Raw genomic sequence first — 16,246 nt, 5'->3', positions numbered from 1 at the left:
CACCCCCCCCCCCCCCCCCAGCCCCTCGCCAGCGGAGAGGACCCCCCCTCACACACCCCAACCGCCGCAGGGTCTCCCCCTCGGAACGGGAGACCCCCCCAAACCACAACCCCGCAGCAGACACCCCGCCCCGAGGCCCACCTTCCCGCCCGGGAGGCGGGTGGGACGCCGCCGTCCGGTGCTTGCCCACAGTTGACATGGCGGCGGCGGCGGCTTTCCCGCCAAACCCCCGCCCCGTCCTCCTCAGCGGGGCCGGCGGCCGCGGCCCTTCTCCTCAGCCGGCCGGCCCGCAGCGGGGCGGCGGCTTCCGGCGAAGCCCTCTTGCCTTCAACAAAGATGGTGCTCCCCGCGCAGGCTCGGCGGGCGCCCTGTGTAGTTCCCCGCTTCCCTCTTGTAAGTACGGGGCGAGGGCGGGGGGAGGGGGGGCTCTCCCCTCACAGCGCTCTCTCGCCCGCTCCGCGCTGTGGTGAAGGAGCGGCGGCCCCGCTCGGTTCGACCCGGCTCCCGCCGCTGAGGGGGAAGCGGCGGTTTAAAGGCGTTAAGCCCCAGCGGTGCTGAAGGGGAACGTTCGGAGCCGGGGCCGGGCTTCTTCCGCGGGGCGGGCCGGGGCGGTGGGAGCCGAGGGCCGGCGGCAGCGCCCGCCTCCGCGGCGGCAGCCGTGCCCGGCGGGAGGGCGGAGGGGGAGGAAGGAGAGAAGAAAGGAAGGAAGGAAGGGAGGAAAGAAAGAAGGCAGGCCGGCGTGCTGCTGCTGCCGCCGGCCGGGCTGGAGGCGCGGGGCTCGGGTGGCAGCCGGCCCCTGACTGGGGCAGGAGCAGCAGCTTCCAGACCTGGGTTAAAAAGTTAAAAGCAAAACTCGATTTTTTTTTTTTTTTTTGGGGGGGGGGGGGTGTGAGATTTTTAACCTGTAGGCGTGCTGCGAATAGCCAAAACCACTCGTGGATCAGGCAGTCTTAGGTTAGTCTTAGCTAAGCAGGCACATGGGAACACGTACTCGGAGTCACAAGCAGCCCAGTGCAGTTGGTGTTTGGGAAAATGCCAAAGCATTTCCAGCCAAGAACTAAGTGAACGTTCCTTTTAGGATCAGAAGGGGTCTTTTGAGGGTCAAGGCTTTCAAAAGTTTTACCGCCGTTCGTGGACAGATTCTGTGCCAGGTCCAGAAAAAATGCAAACTTGGCTGTGTTGGTGTGGTGGTAAGTCAAGGACTGTGCTCATTCAGCAGGACGTGGGAGTATATTTCTTAAAATTTGGCTCTACAGTGGAAAAGATGCATTTTTATAAGTATCCAGGGAAGGTTTGAGCCATGTCATCTTTTGGGTAAACGGACGACTCATCTTTCTACTTTACCTCTAGCACAGCATTACTGGAGAAAATTTATTTTGGACCTTACTTTGGGTCCCTAGGTATAGGCTGTGATTAAAATTAAATTAATTCTATGCTGTGCTAAACTCCGGCCCTCCACTGTTACACACCAAAATTCTGATATATTTCCATATCTGGCTGCTTAGTTCCTGACTCAAGACATTCCTTCTCACAGTAGACACGCACAAAGAAATCCTTAATTTTTAAAAAGACCTTAAAAATCAATACGCCCCATCTTGGAAGTTTACTCGGCCAGTGACCTTGGGGTTAAGGGCCCTTGGTGTTTAGGGCTTTAAAGCCTCAGTTGTGGTCACTCTGCAGTCAGCGAGCCAGAGGGCTTTTTCAGCAGAAATTCCCCCTTCGGAGTCATGGCTTGGTAGGTGTTTTTCAGTGCACAAAGGTACAAACTGAGACGGTTTGAAAAGGCCTTGTTTTTGAAAAGCATTGACCACTTCGGTCATGAAGAAGGGGAACTCATCAAGTGCTGGAGAAGTCGATGTTCCTCATCCGGCACGTGGGCGAGGAGGCTCCTGGATGGGGCTCTGGGTGGCCCCTGCAGAATGTGAAGCACAAGAGCTTCGTAGCATCTGAAACAGTTTTCTGCCTGGGTTGAGAGAACGCACTCAGGGCTGCTGCTGGGTGCCTGTCTTAAACTCTGCAAGGGCTTCATGAGCTCAGGGGCGGTCAGGGAATCCTGGAAGGGAGAAATGGTGGGGATCTGCTGCCTGAATTTTATCTGGTTTTGCTTTAGTCCAGTGATCGCTCCCAGTCATTTCAAGTTAGTGCGTGTTAGAGACCAAAATCTTCAGCTTCACCTGTCCAAAATGAGCATCCGAACATCAAATGGGGAAATGCAGTTGTCTTTCCTGCCTGCTCTTTTTCCATCTCCTTGCTTGCACTATCATCTCACTCCATGATGGAGTTTGATGTTTGAGCTATGCTTAGCAAACTAGCATTTTTTAAGGACATAGCCAGGATAGATGTTTGATTCCCAAATGGCCCCTAGACAGAAGGCAGGCACCTCAAAATTCACTTCACTATACAAGAAACATACTGGGTAACCCAGGAGAGATGGAGTTCTCCCAGGAAGGTGCTGTCCAGCAATGCTCTCAGTGCTCGGGGGAAGCGTTTTCAGAAAGTAGCTTTATCGGGGGGTGTCACAGATGGGGTTTTCCAGTCTCTCTTGGGGTCCTAGGCCCTTGCATTCTGTCCAAGATGCCATTTACGTGCCTATGTGTTCTGTTGGTTGCCTGCCCTAGATTTTAACAACCAGGCCAGCCAACCAACCAACCTTTGATGGGGCTTCGAGAGCCGGTAGGCACCTCTCACCATATAAAGACTTTAGCAGGTTTCTTACAAAAGCTTTGAAAATCTCTGCTTCTCCTTGTATTCTCAACCTGAATTAAGTACACTTTCTGCAAGGTCTAGCTGTTCGCACAGCAGTGTCTAGTTTAATTATCAGAAACTCACTTGGTAATCACGCTCAACACCTGCTGCAGGTTTTTTACTTCATTATTTACTCATGAGAAAGAATTTAATTGTATTACTCTGTCATTTTCCTTTTCAAGTGCCATTAATGGGCCTAGGGATATGTTTGTCGTTAAGGACTAGACTGGACATCTTGATTCCATTCATAGGTCTGGCACGGACTCCCTGTATGATCTTGGATGAGTTGCTTGGTCTCTCTGGACCTTGATTCCTCTTCGGTAGAGTGGCTATAAAATACATCTTTTCCAGCTTTTGTCTAGTCAGAGTGTTAGTCAAGTGGAATGGAAGCTGGCAGAGGGCATCCGATTGCTTCCTGTGAATGCATTAGAAGGGTAAATATCAGGGAGGGAGAAGAGATACTTAAGCTAAAGAACAGTTGTGGCAGAACAAACACCTATAAATAGAAGGTGGATAAATTTGAGATGGAAATTTGAAGAAGGTTTCTCATCATCAGATCAGTTGAGTTCCAGAGCAGCCTTCCAGGATGAGTCGGGGGGAGAACGACCTGGTGCGTAGGGTACATTTCTACCCCTCTGAAAATTAAAATGCATCGCGTAGGCCAAAGCTGCCTGCTGACTGTCGCTGCTGCTGCTGCCTGGCTGTGGTGCATCTACCAGTCCTGCTGCTGCTTTTGCACTAGTGCAACAGCAGTAACATCAGAGGCATCAGTAACAGACCTCAGGTGTGACATCTCTCTTAACTTTTGGGGGGTAGAGTCTCTTAAGGACTGGCAAATGCTCTAGCTGCCTTTAGTATGAACCTTGACCAGTTAATGAGCGGGATTATTTGGCATGGGTTTTATTCCAGCAAAGGACTGGTCTTCACAATGCCAAAGGTTCTCTTCCTTTGTTAATATTTCCCAGAAATGGCTGCATTTTAGCTCGTGAGGCAGTGAAATCTGAGTGGAAAGAAGATGGTGGGGATCATTAATAGTTTTCTCAGGTTGGTGTTTCTGAGTTTGGCATTCTTTCTAAAGGTTGCCAGGTACCAAACATCACTTCTGGATGTTCAGACATCACTTCGGGATGTTAAAGGTTGAAGTATTTTAATCTTCATGCATTTCCCTACTCCTTTTCTCACACTCTAGGTTGCCAGATGGATGCCAGAGACAAGCAGCTTTTACGCTCCCTGCGCCTGGAGCTCTGCACAGAGGTGCTGGTGGATGGAGTTGTTATTCAGTATCTCTACCAGGAAGGGATTCTCACGGACAGTCATGTTCAAGAAATAAAATCCCAAACCACCACTCAGAGGAAAACCATGATGCTCCTTGATATTCTCCCCACCAGAGGACCCAAGGCTTTTGATGCATTCTTGGATTCCTTACAGGAGTTCCCGTGGGTTAAAGACAAGCTGATGGTGAAGCGTAAGGAAATGACAGTACAAGATCCTGCAGGTAAGGCCATGTTGCTGATATTTTAAAGCTTGCTCTCAAGCCGTAAGTTTGAAAGTATTGACTGTACCAATAATTTCAAGTTACGTGTTGTGTAGATATGGAGCATGATATCAACAAAAGGGGACAGCCTGAATTTGCTGGAAGCCAGCCAAACGCCAGAAGTATTGCAAACTTTGGGGAATGAGCAGGGCTGGATTTCAGGAGATCAGGAGACAGCAGGAGAGGCTGCTCTGGGAGAGGCTGGGATGTAGGAGGACCCAGACTCCATTATCTAAAGGAAACGGACTATAAAGTAGTTTTGACTAGCTGCAGAACAGTCTTCTCACCATCCATACCCAATTATTCTTTGTTTTATGTATGTTTTACAGTGGTTTGTTTCTGGATTGCTCATGTTGACAGAATTTTTATTTACTTACTCTTATTTTGATTTTAATGTCATTTTGATTTTGTAGCATATGCTAATTTAGATTGTTAGCTTATTATGTTTACTGGAGTGCAAATATCTAGGATCATTACTTCCAAAATTACTAGCCATTGCTAAGTTTTTAAAAAAAAACCAGGAGCTAACCGATTTAGAGGGTGTTGTATAATCTTATTTAGTGAAATCTTTGGCTTTCTGGCATTTAAATGTACTTCTAAAACTAGTGTTCTGGACTTGATGTTTGTTCGGAAGTGATTTCTTTACCAATATGTGCATGCAATTGTTGAGCTGTTTTGAACTCTAAACAACTGCTTAAAATGCATGTTTCTTGCCCTAGATTCTGGCAGCATGCGCTGGCTGCTAACCTCATGTTACCAGCGAGATAGTGAAATAGTCTGCACTTGGGAACATCGTTTCTGAGCAGTCTGATTAATCTTTCTCCAAGCCCTCCACTCTTCCCCCCTATCTGAGTTTGGTCATATGTATTTTGATGCACATGACACACGATTTTTCCAGTGTCAGTGTGCTTTGCATGAGACTGAAGGCCTGTGAAGGTGGGTGACTAAGACCCGTTGACTGTCATGTGCACCTGCGTTCCAGTTCAGCTGCATGTTCAAGAACGTTTTGTCAAGATCTGCTGGACAGATCTGACGTTATCTTACCTTAGGACATTTTTAATGGACTATCATGACAGCTTGTCTTTCTGTTGGGTCTCTGTGGAGGTTGCTTTATGCTTGCTCGGGAATGGGTAAATAATTTTCAGAATTTGGGAAATAAATGTCCTGTGCTGCCCATAGGGGAAAACACTGCAAGTTCTCAGCACAATGCATACTTGTGGCATTGAGTGTGTTGGGAAAGACCTTGCTCGCTGTTATGACAGATCCTGTCATGGCAATGCTCTTTATTTGCCTTCCAAATCAGCCTGTTTGTTTGCTAATTGCTGGTTAAGCTGTTGAATAATCCTTACAGTTCCAGAAACGCACACACAGCCATCGAGTACAGTCAGGATCACGTAGTTTGTTACCAGAAAAATTGTTTCTGATTTTTGTACTTTTGCTTGTTTTGTGGATTGCTTGTTTCTTTTTTTGATCGCTTGTGACTAATGTGCTGGATTTATGCATATCGGGTTCTCTGGTTTCAAGTGGGCTGACTTGATAATCCAGTTGCCAGATTTTGTGTGTAAATTAGAAAAGGCTTCCAAACCAGATCAAAGGTTACTGTTATTTTTACTGTGGCAATACAGAGTGTAAGAACAGGATAAGAGGCAGATAGCCAAGTTTGTTTTAATATTTAGGCATGTTCTTTAGAAGCAAAAGAAAGAGAGCACCATCTGTGCCCTAATAAATGCTGAGTGCACCCTGGAATGAATTGGAAACTATGGTGGCATCATCAGTGCTGATTACATGCAGGAAAATGTGGTTTGGGATAAAAAGCCTCGCTTTGCATTCTAAACAACAAACTTGTAAGCTTTTGTCTCGGCAGAGTACTTGAGCATATGCTTGGCCTTAAGCATGGAAAAAGCCATTGGCTCTAATAAAACTATAAGCATACTTAAAATTAAATGTGTTCTTTAGTGCCATGCTAGATAACTTAACTTTTCCCTCATTGGAAACAGTTCTTATAAATGATGATTTGTCAGTGGCAATTTCTTTTAAAGAATCCATTTGTAGTGAAAAAAGCCTGCCATATACACAGTACCTTTTTTTCAACCCCAAAACTTTTAAAATTGAAGTTGATTTTATGGCCTCAGATTTTTAAATCTTTTTTTCCTTTGAATCATACATACTTATGGAAATCGCATGCCTGGTGTTCACTTGTTTATGCTCGATTAAAATTCTGTTTACTCAAGCAAAATATCCTCAGTTTTTGCAGATCTTTTGCAGGACTAAGGACTGGTGGCAAGTTGTTCCTTGAAGGAAGGTTTTATTTTATAGTCTTTCTCTTCTCACTGACTACATGTAGGATTTTTAAAGTAAGTAAAAGTAGACTTAGGTTTTCTCTATCTGAACTTAAAAACTGTGGCACATGCACAGTGATTTTTCCTATGCAGGCCTTTGGATTATTGTGCATTTTGTTCAAAGGGATCAGGCTTTCTATCTTTCCTTTGGCTGAGAAATATACTTTGTTGGTTCCCAGTTAAAAAAAAAAAATCACAACTGTAATTGTTAAGAAGCTTTAAATTTATTTTCTTCCCCTAGTAAAAAAAACCACCACAAACCAACAAACCAACCGAACCAAACAAACAGCAATTTCAGAAGGACAGAAATAAAAACATTTTTGGTGATTAGTGTAAATATGATCTCCTGGACTGAGCAGCTACAAAATAGAAGCCAAAGTCTGAGACCTAGACAAGACACTGCCACTGACTCATTGGGAGCCTTTGGGCAAATTCTTCCAAGGCAGTGGGGTTATTGATTCCCAAGCTGTGTAACTTGGTGTAATGTTCATGGAGCAGCATATAGGGTAACTGTAAATTGGCCCAAGATTCAACCCAGAGTATGCTGTTTGGCTGCTTGTAAATAAATGAACTTTAAAACCTGTGATAGCCTGAGTTTTATTGCTGAACATCAGTTGACTTAAAAATAATAGTTCTGTATATTGTTATCTGCTGTAGTTCCAAGGAACACAGAAGACCATAATCCTGCAGAGCATGAGGAATATTTTTTTCCGTGGGAATCAGGAGAGTGATGTGCAGGCAGGTAGGGCCACTTGCATCTGTAAAATTGCAGCAAAGAGACCCAAGATTCCTTCCCAGTGCTTGTTTACTTTATGCACAGGACAGCCTTTTGCCTTGGGTCACCTTTCTCCTCTCTCATATGGATCTGTCAGATGGCCACAGCTTTGGGGAAACCTTTCCTTAAGGTAGGGAAAGCACTGTAAAACCCCAAAATCTCAGGAAGAAAATTTAAAGTCATGTGCTTTTGGAGGTAAATATTTATGACTTTAATTTATTTCAAGATGATAGGGTGTGTTTCTTGCTTATCTAAGAACCTGTGATAAACAGTTCACCTGTGCAGAGTGGCACTGCAAGATCTAATGATTATAAACATCAACCACAGTACGAGTTTCTGATTTTGAAGATGAGAACTGCCGTAGTAAGAGTTAACAAAAATAATGTGGGTCTGTTTCATTGGGAAAAGACTATTCTGGTTTTTCTGCCCTAGTTTGGATAACTTTATGCCTTTGTCAGGCACATAAATCTTCAATATAGTATTATAATTCCTACAAAAAAACTACAGCTGTTGGCAACAGATTTCCATTCTTTCTAGGAACAGCAAACAGTTACCCAATATTTTTTGCACTGAATAAAAAAATATAAGCTTCGATGGCATTTGTTTATGAGAATGTTTTTCTAATCTCTCTCTGCTCGGGAATTTCTCTGCCCAAGTATTATATTTCTCTCTGTGCTATATGTTGCTATAAAATTATTTAATTCTAAGAGTGTTAGTACTGGACCTCTTTGTAGTATAGATGATTTCTCCATTCCACAGGAAATCACAGCATACTGAGAAAGAGAAAAGTCTGAGATACAGCGTTTGCCAAAGGAATCCTGCAGCACCCGTTGCTATCTGGCAAATGTTAGTGAATTTGGGGCATGGAGTTACACAGAATCGTCTTGGGAAAGCTGTTCTCTCACAACTAAGCAAGGAATATTTTTCAATGCATGATTTTGTTACTGTTGTGGTACCTAGTCAGAAGTCTGCCTTAGGGTCCTGTTAGACTTGGGTGAGGTTTTTTGGTTTGAACAGATTTTTGTGTGGTTGGGGTTTTTCCCTGGATGTGTGGGGAATGTGTGTTCTCATATAGCTGTATAAAGCTTCATGTTGTGTAACACTTTGGATGAAGCATGCAAATACAAAACAAAGCAAAACATGTACTTCTGAGAAAGCCATCCTTCCCTCCCCCCACAGCTTTCCCAAAGTCCTTTTTCCACAGCCAGGTTGTAGGTTTCTAAGAACTCGGATTCAAATGCAACAGCATTAGGACATGGCGAAGTTTAGCATCTCTCCTTACCTTTTGTTGGCTGCTGCCTGCCCTCTTCCTATTCTGCTTCCTCTCATGTCTAATGCAGTGAGGAAACAGTCTGGTCTCTCGCCTTTTCCATTTGGATGTCAGATAGGAGAGCAGCTGATGAATTCCTTTTCTCTCTCTAAAATGGTGGACAGAAGACGGTGGTTTTTTTCTTTCTTCTCTTTCCCTCCCCTCTCTTGTATAGTCCAGTGGCAGAAGGGGGAGTTTCCTCCCATGTATGTCTGAAGGAAAGGGATGGGCTTAGCAGCCTTGGCCGCACTGGATTGACCTGGAGATGAAGGAATGCCCTTGTGCCACATCCCAATGCCTGGAGGCTAAAGAAAGTGTTCTCTGGTTCTCTGGAGAGATTCAAAGGCATCCTCGTAGGAGAATTTCCCAAACTCTTTTCCACATTCCCATCTCCCCTGAAAATCGGGTGTTACATTTATGGCTTTGGCTTTGTTCCTGACCGCAGCGAGATCTGTGAAGTCTGGCATTAAGGGTTTGTGCACACACTCAATATTAACAGCATGCATCATGACATGGACAAGTAATCAACTTCCCTAGTTCTACAGAGTGTTCTGTGTATGTATTTTGGTTTTAATGTGTGTATGAATGTAAGATTTTTTTTCTTTCTTTTTTTTTTAACAGTTTAAGGAATATTTGCTTTTTTGCTTTTTTGCTGTGTTAGTAAGGAGCTGTGTTTATGCTGCTTACATCTATGTTTTTCACTTTGAGAAGCCTAAATCTTAGGCATCGTGGTTAAGAACTATAGTGTTTTGTGTCCAGTCTCAAACAGTTTCTTTCAGGTAAGTTAATGGAAAGATATAACCATATTTGGTGTCATCCTCAGTAACACAAATATGTGAGGCTAATAATAATATAGATTTAATAAAACATATAGTCCCTGGAAACAGGAGAGAAGTGAGTTCTGGCAAGAGAGGTGTTTGGGCCAGCTTTGCCTGGTCAACTACTCATAACCAGTGCCACTGAGAGGAAGCAGTGGGTAGTTGGGATTGAAGACTCCGTGGTGTAGGGAATGGAGATCTCCATCTGCTGACCAGACCTGATGACTTCCAAAGTTTGCTGCTTCCCCAGGGACTGGATCCAGGGCATCACAGAGGTTGCCAAGGCCTGGCCAATCATCAGACTTTGTTACTTTCTCATGTGGGCACTAGTAATACTTCAGCAGATTAAGGATGACTACAGGACTCGGTGATCCCATGGGATCCAAGGGATGGAGCCCAAGCAGTATTCTCCATCCTGCCGTTCAAGGGGAAGAACCTGGGCAGGGGTGGATGCATCCTGCATATTCCCACCGGTGTGTGCCCCTGGTTGCAGCAGTGTAATGTCATTGGGTTTGCAGAGACACGGAGGGATAGTTCACACAACTGCAGTGCCATAGCGCATGGCCTCAGGCTCTTAGGCAAGGATCCACTGCAGTTTCTTCAAAGGATTGTCTTGAATGCACAGAGCTTTGCTATTGCCTGGGCAACAGGCGGGTCAAGAGCTTATGGGTTAGGGTCAGAAGGGAGCTCAGTAAGAAAGACACTGTGGTGGCATCTTTTATAGGGCTTCCCAATCAAAAGGAGTTAGAGCCTGGAGAAGGGAAGATAGCAGCTTTCCAATACCTACAAAGAGGATATCAAGAGAAGACAGGGATAGGCTCTACACAGCAATGCATGGTGGGAAGATGAGAAATGAAGGGTGTTAGTTGAAATGGGAGGTTCTGACTGGTTGTGAGGGGAGTTTTTTTGTCATAAGGGGAGTCAAGAAGTGGAACAGGGACCCAGGGAGGTTGACCAGTCTTCATCCTTGGAGGTTTTCAAGAACTGGCTGCATAGAATACTGAGCAACATGGTCTGATCTCAGAGCTGACCCTGCTTTGAACAGGAGGTTGGACAGGAGACCTGCTGAGGTCTCTTCCAACACAAATTTCCCTATGAACCCATGAAGCCTTCTTAAAAGAGTGCTTCTATTGCAGGCCCTGGTTCTCAGGGCAAGTTTAACAACCCTGGTGTTTACTGGGAATGTAACACAGTATGTGTTACAGGAGGCTTCTGGAATGCAGAAGGGACAATATCTTGATGAATGTCTTAGATCAGTAGACTAACAGAGGTGCTCTACTGGCCTTGCTACTCACAAAGAGAGAACAACTATTTAGGGATGTGTTTGTTAATGTCAGTCTTGGCTGCAGTTACCATGCAGTGCTCAAGTTTGCGATACTGAGAGAAGAGAGGAAAGCCAGTAGCAGAGTAAAGGTCCTGGACTTTTGCTTGTTCCTGAAACTAGTTGATGGGACGCTGTAGGAGACAGTTCTGAAGGACAAAAGCACCCAAGAGACCTGACTGATCATCAAGGAAAACCTCTTCAAAGCACAAAAATGGTCCATTCCTATATACAGGAAAAGCAGCAGGCATGGCAGGAGGCCAGCTTGGCTGAAAAGGGAACTCCCAGCTGAGCTCAAAAATTCAAAAAGGAATTGTGTAGGAGGTGGAAACGAGGATAGGCTACCCAGGAGCAATATAAAAGCATTCTGTGGGCTTTTAGGAATAGAGTTATGAAGGGCAAAGCTCACCTGAGTTTGAAACCATTCAGGGATCTGAAGGACAGCAAGATGGGCTTCTACAGGTACATAGGCAGTGGAAGGAGGACCGAGGCAACCACTGAAGAAGGGCATGGAAAAGGCTGGGTCTTCATATGCAAAGCCTGCTGTCAGTTAGTTCCTGGTCTCTGTGCCTAGTAGTGGAATTTGGATGAGGGAGATGCTATTTATAGTAGAAGAGAATCGAGTTAGGAGCTACATGAGTAGAGTGAGCATACACAGATCCACAGACCTGGATGGGATGTGCCTGAGAGTGCTGAGGGAGCCAGCCTATGTCTTTCAGAGGCTGTTTTCTGTTATGTTTGGTACGCTGTGGTAAGCGAAATGCGCAATGTGCAATAAAGTACTGGGAACAGCCAGCTTGGGTCTACCACAGGTAAATCAAGCTTGACCAACTTGATTCTTGCCTTCTGTGATAAAATGACTGCCTCTGTGGGTGATGGCGGTAGATTTCGTTTAATTGACTTCAGCAAGGCTTTCAGCACAGTGATAGCATTCTTGTGGCTAGCTGGGAAGGTATGGACTGAATGGGTGGACTGCACAGTGGGTGAAAAAAAGGCTGGACCACCAGGCTCAAAGGAGGGTGGTCAGTGGTTCAATATTTATTTAACTGGAGGCTAGTTACGAGTCACGTTCCTCAGGGCTGACAGTGAGACCAATTCTGTTTAACCTCTTTGTCAGTGACCTGGGTGATGGGAGGGACTGTATCTTTGGGAAGTTTGTAGGTGAATTAATTTTGTTTGCATATTTGTCAGTTTGTGTTCTGGGGTCTTCTGAACTGTGCCTAAAGCAGGAAGGCAGGATGATGCCAGGCCTTGGGGATCATTTGACACAGGAGAGTGGGACTGCCTCTCAGAGGGATCCCAGCAAGCTGGATGAAGGGGCCAGCAAGAACCTCATGACATTCAGCAGAAGTAATTGTAAAGCCCTGCACCCAGGATACAAAATTCCTGCAAAATAACACAAGATGGGCACTGACTGCCCGGTTGCAACTCTGCAGAAAAGAAGCTGGATGTCTTGATAGACAGCAAGTACAATGCTGGAGACTAACCACACACAGGACTGCATCAGCAAGAGCAAAGGCAGCAGGCTGAGGGAAGTGATTACTCCCCTGTACTTGGTACTAGGAGGCTGTATTTAAAATACTGCGTCTAGCTTTATGCCACCAGTACAAGGGAGAGATTGACAAACTAGAGAGTCCTGAGGAGCACCACCAAAGTGGCTAGTTTAACATGAAGTATAGGGAAAGGCTGAGACAACTGAGTTTGTTCTTTGAGAAGGCAAGTAGACTCAGAAAAGGGGGAATCAGACTCTTCCTACAGGTGTGCAGCAAAAGGGAAAGAAGTGGCAGCCACAAGTTGTGGCAGGGAAAATTCTGACTGGATATAAGGAAAAAAAATTCACAAGACAGGTTAAGCACTGGCCACCAGAAGTTGTGGCCCAAGTAGGGTTGCCCAAAGAGGCTGTGTAATCTCCATCCTTGGAGACAGTCAACACTCAACAGTAGAAGACCCTGAGCAACCTGATCAGACTTTGAAGCTGGCCTTGCTTTGGGCAGGAGGTTGGACTAGATGACCTCCAAAGGTCCCTCCCAACCTAAATTCTTCTGTGATTCTGTAAGCTTGACATCTCACTCTGTGTACTCCGTATGTGGGATTTTAATCCAAATATAACTGGTGCTGACATAGGACACTTTGGATATGTATGCATGACTTCTAGTTCAGATTAGGAATGTGCTTTTTAAGTGAACTGGAGTGTTTGAATTTGATTTCTTTCAGGTGAATCTAAGCAGGAAAATGTGCTCTGGGTGTTCACAGAGGCCATGGGACCAGACTAGAGCCAGTTAGAAGTGAAACCTTCCAGCTCTGTATAGTCTGAAAGCCAGATCCTCAGCATGATCTGTATCAGTCTGTAGGTCCTCTCCTATTGCTCTGTACTGCTTGCTAATATAGACATAGCCTTTTCTGGCCAGTGAAAGAGGTGGCTTTTTCCATAAACATCTGCAGTCTTGGAATCCTTTCTTCCTAAAATTCTGTGTTCATACATACATATAGATGTAGATGTGCATCATATCAGGGATGCTGCTGCATGCAAATAAATGCATTTTTTCTTTGATTGTTTAAGTATCTTGATTTCCCAGAGTTTATAGTACTGTTTCTCATCTTGGGGTATGCCCATTCTAAATGGCTTACAGAGTTCACTGCCTGTAGTTTTCCATTAGACAAAGTATTTTAATTCGCTGTCCATTTTCCTCCTCAGCTTGCATCACAGTATGATAAAATCATGCCCATGTCTTGTATTTCCAAAAACATGCATAGTTGCAGTCCTCTATGATCCCCGAGATCTTGTTTTAATTGTTGCCAGCTTCCCACAGTTGGTTTTGTCTCAGGATGTGGTGAGGGAATCATTGAAAAATGGCACAGATAGTAATAATTGTTTTCTAGAACAGACTGGAAACTTTCTTGTAAGGACCTGATCCTGCAGCTTGATAGAGCCACTTGTAAACGTGAAAAAGCAAAATGCAGTTGTTATTTTTGCACTGTATCATCAGTGTAGGCATTCTGTTGGTACTAATTAATGGCCCTTGTGGCCCATAGATACACACTAATATATGCTCCTTCAGAGCATAATTCCTTCAGAGCTGGCCAGCTTTTCTTTTAGCACCTCCAGAACTGCTTTGGAGCTCCATCTGAAAATGTTTGTTTAATTTTTGTATTCCCATTGCATGGGGAAAATCTATTGTCTCTCATAAATTAAGTCTATGAATGCTGTTTTTTAAAACAACAACCAACCAAGCAGCAAACACACCCACCTTAGCTAGCATGTGTTGTGGAGGCCTGCACAGTCATCCAAAGTCAGTAAAAATGTTAACGAGCGTCTCACAGTGAAAGTCTGACTCCAGTGAAGTCAGAGGCCAGACTCCTGTTGAGCAGAGCAGGACAAAGGTCTTGCCACTGATGACTGAAACGTTCTCTCTGGTGAAGGAGTGGGTGCTATGCTGTCTTCCCTACACTGACATGCCAGCATGTCTCAACCTTCAAAGAAAAATAATTTCTGCAGCTGAAAAGCTATTAACTAGTTCAGACTCCACACACGTTTTGCCTGTCGACTGAGAATATCAGCAGCGATGTGACTTTGTACTGGGAAATGTCATTTGTATGGCAAAGGTCAGGAAGTTCCTCTAGGATACAGTTAATTATGCTTGGTTATTATATCTTGAAGCCCTCCCTGCACTGCTATACACAACTAAGCTTTCTTTCCAGATTTGTTTACAGTCATATATATATGTTTATATGATTGAGAACTACATCACCCAAATATCAGTCCTTGTTACCTCAGAGTGATGCAGCTGCAGTTTATCTTTTTTAGAAGATTTACGGTTTTGTATACAAGACTTTTAAAGCCAATTTTTATATATTTGGCAATTGTCTGTGTAAACAGAAAACCAATCTTGTTGCTTCTTTTAGCCATTGGACCATAGTTCCAGTATACTGTCAGATTATCTTTTTAAGTTTTCTTCCTGCTCTTTCTTTGTCTGTGCACAGATTTGTGTTCCCTCATACATTGATGTATTGGCAAGGAGTTGTGCATGTGTTTTGACAAACACCTCTGCTAGGAACTGAAGCAAAGCTTTGGTGTTTCTTCCAATCTAAATTTAGACAAGGAGCCGATTTGATTTATAGCATACAGTTTGTGTGTGCAGGAAATAAGCATTAATGCATCGGGTCAAAGGGAATAAATTGCCATTAGTGCACCACTTCTTCTGGCAGCCTTCTTAATCTTAGTATTTCACCACCTTGCCTGGGATTTTCAAAAGGACTCATAGTTAACCCAAGCTCACCCAACCCTCCTCCCGTCAAGGTCAAGGGTAAGCTCCCCTTGGCTTTAAAGTAGGCAATTTTAGTCCTGTGCTGATGCTTTTGAAAGTCTTACCTTTCATTTGTAGTTAATAATATGTTGAGCTTTTTAACGAACGGCCTGTTTCAGTCTTTCTAATAAAACGTGCTACGGTTGAGTGAAAGGACTTTACACAGGTAAAGGGTTGACTAAGCCCCTTGCCAGCCCTGGGGGTCTTTGGCTCTGGTGGGAGGTAGCCTTCCTCCGTGGGCAGCTGGTGCTGCCTTTAAGCAGGGGCATGTGAATCCTCAGCAAAATAACTGTTGAGAAAGGAAAGCTGGAACAAAAAGGAAAACCAGTACTTTCTAGTATTTCTATGTGAAGGCAGTATTTCTTTAAATATGTTTTTATTTACTGTAAACATTGGCTATGTGTGCTCAGCTTTTCAAAGCGACATGTTCTTTATTCTTACTCCTCTTCTGTTTAATTAAAAAGTCATGTATTTCTCTGTGATCCAGTTCTACCATACCCCACGTGAGATTAGTTTCATCTTCATATGCTTGAACAGCGATTGCTGCAGTTATGGTTGCAAAATGCTCTCGTCATCCCCTAGGTTCATGTCCTCGTGGTGGATGTGACGAGTTCACCTGCAAAATGCTCGTTTTCAAAGCAATGTCGGGTTATAGCTAGAAATGCTAGCCGGCTGTTTGCAGCAGAAATTAACTCAGGATTCTTGGGGCATTCCTCTTGCAGGCACCCAGATCCAAAACGGGAAGCCTTAAATCTTTCCCCACCGAGCTGCTGGCTGTGCCCCCAGCCAGGTCCCTGGGCACCGCGGCTTTTGCCGTCGGAGCTCCCTGGGCACTTCAAAGCCTGCTCTGGGCAGGTCCCAGGCTGTCCGCCTCTCGCCAGTGCCGAGCAGCTCGGCGCCTCGCTCGCGGCCGGCGTCGGGACACGCGGCCAGGCGTTTCTCCAGCAATCTCGCCCGCAGGGCCAAATCCTGTGGGCGTTCACGGCACACACCTGTGGTCAGATGGGGCTGCGTCCCTGCCAGCAGCTGGCAGCGAGGTGCAGCTCTTTGCGTGGAATAGTTTAAAATTAGTAGGACCCCACCTTGCGACTCGACATCTTA

General features: G+C 44.9%; 1 protein-coding gene and 1 long non-coding RNA gene across 4 annotated transcripts in view; one reads left to right on the top strand and one right to left on the bottom strand.

The window, feature by feature from the left end:
- The window catches only part of LOC138682518 (uncharacterized), a 46,512-nt gene extending 37,674 nt beyond the window's left edge, over positions 1 to 8,838 (bottom strand). The window contains exon 1 of the long non-coding RNA XR_011322630.1: positions 8,676 to 8,838. This is a non-coding gene — a long non-coding RNA (uncharacterized lncRNA). The remainder of the gene's footprint in view (positions 1 to 8,675) is intronic.
- Positions 243 to 16,246, top strand: part of CRADD (CASP2 and RIPK1 domain containing adaptor with death domain) — an 80,537-nt gene continuing 64,533 nt past the window's right edge. Inside the window, exons 1-3 of one of the 3 annotated variants that reach the window (XM_069773594.1) lie at positions 758 to 1,190; positions 3,302 to 3,364; positions 3,935 to 4,240. In XM_069773594.1, the coding sequence (XP_069629695.1) occupies positions 3,943 to 4,240 (298 nt within the window). In that variant the 5' untranslated portion in view covers positions 758 to 1,190; positions 3,302 to 3,364; positions 3,935 to 3,942. Of the gene's footprint in view, positions 394 to 757; positions 1,191 to 3,301; positions 3,365 to 3,771; positions 3,790 to 3,934; positions 4,241 to 16,246 lie in introns of those variants that run through there. The other 2 variants (XM_069773593.1, XM_069773595.1) reach the window with 2 other exon arrangements.

The sequence above is a fragment of the Haliaeetus albicilla genome, chromosome 28 (assembly GCF_947461875.1).
Source record: "Haliaeetus albicilla chromosome 28, bHalAlb1.1, whole genome shotgun sequence".
NCBI lineage: Eukaryota > Metazoa > Chordata > Aves > Accipitriformes > Accipitridae > Haliaeetus > Haliaeetus albicilla.
This window is presented reverse-complemented; position numbering and strand designations above follow the sequence as displayed.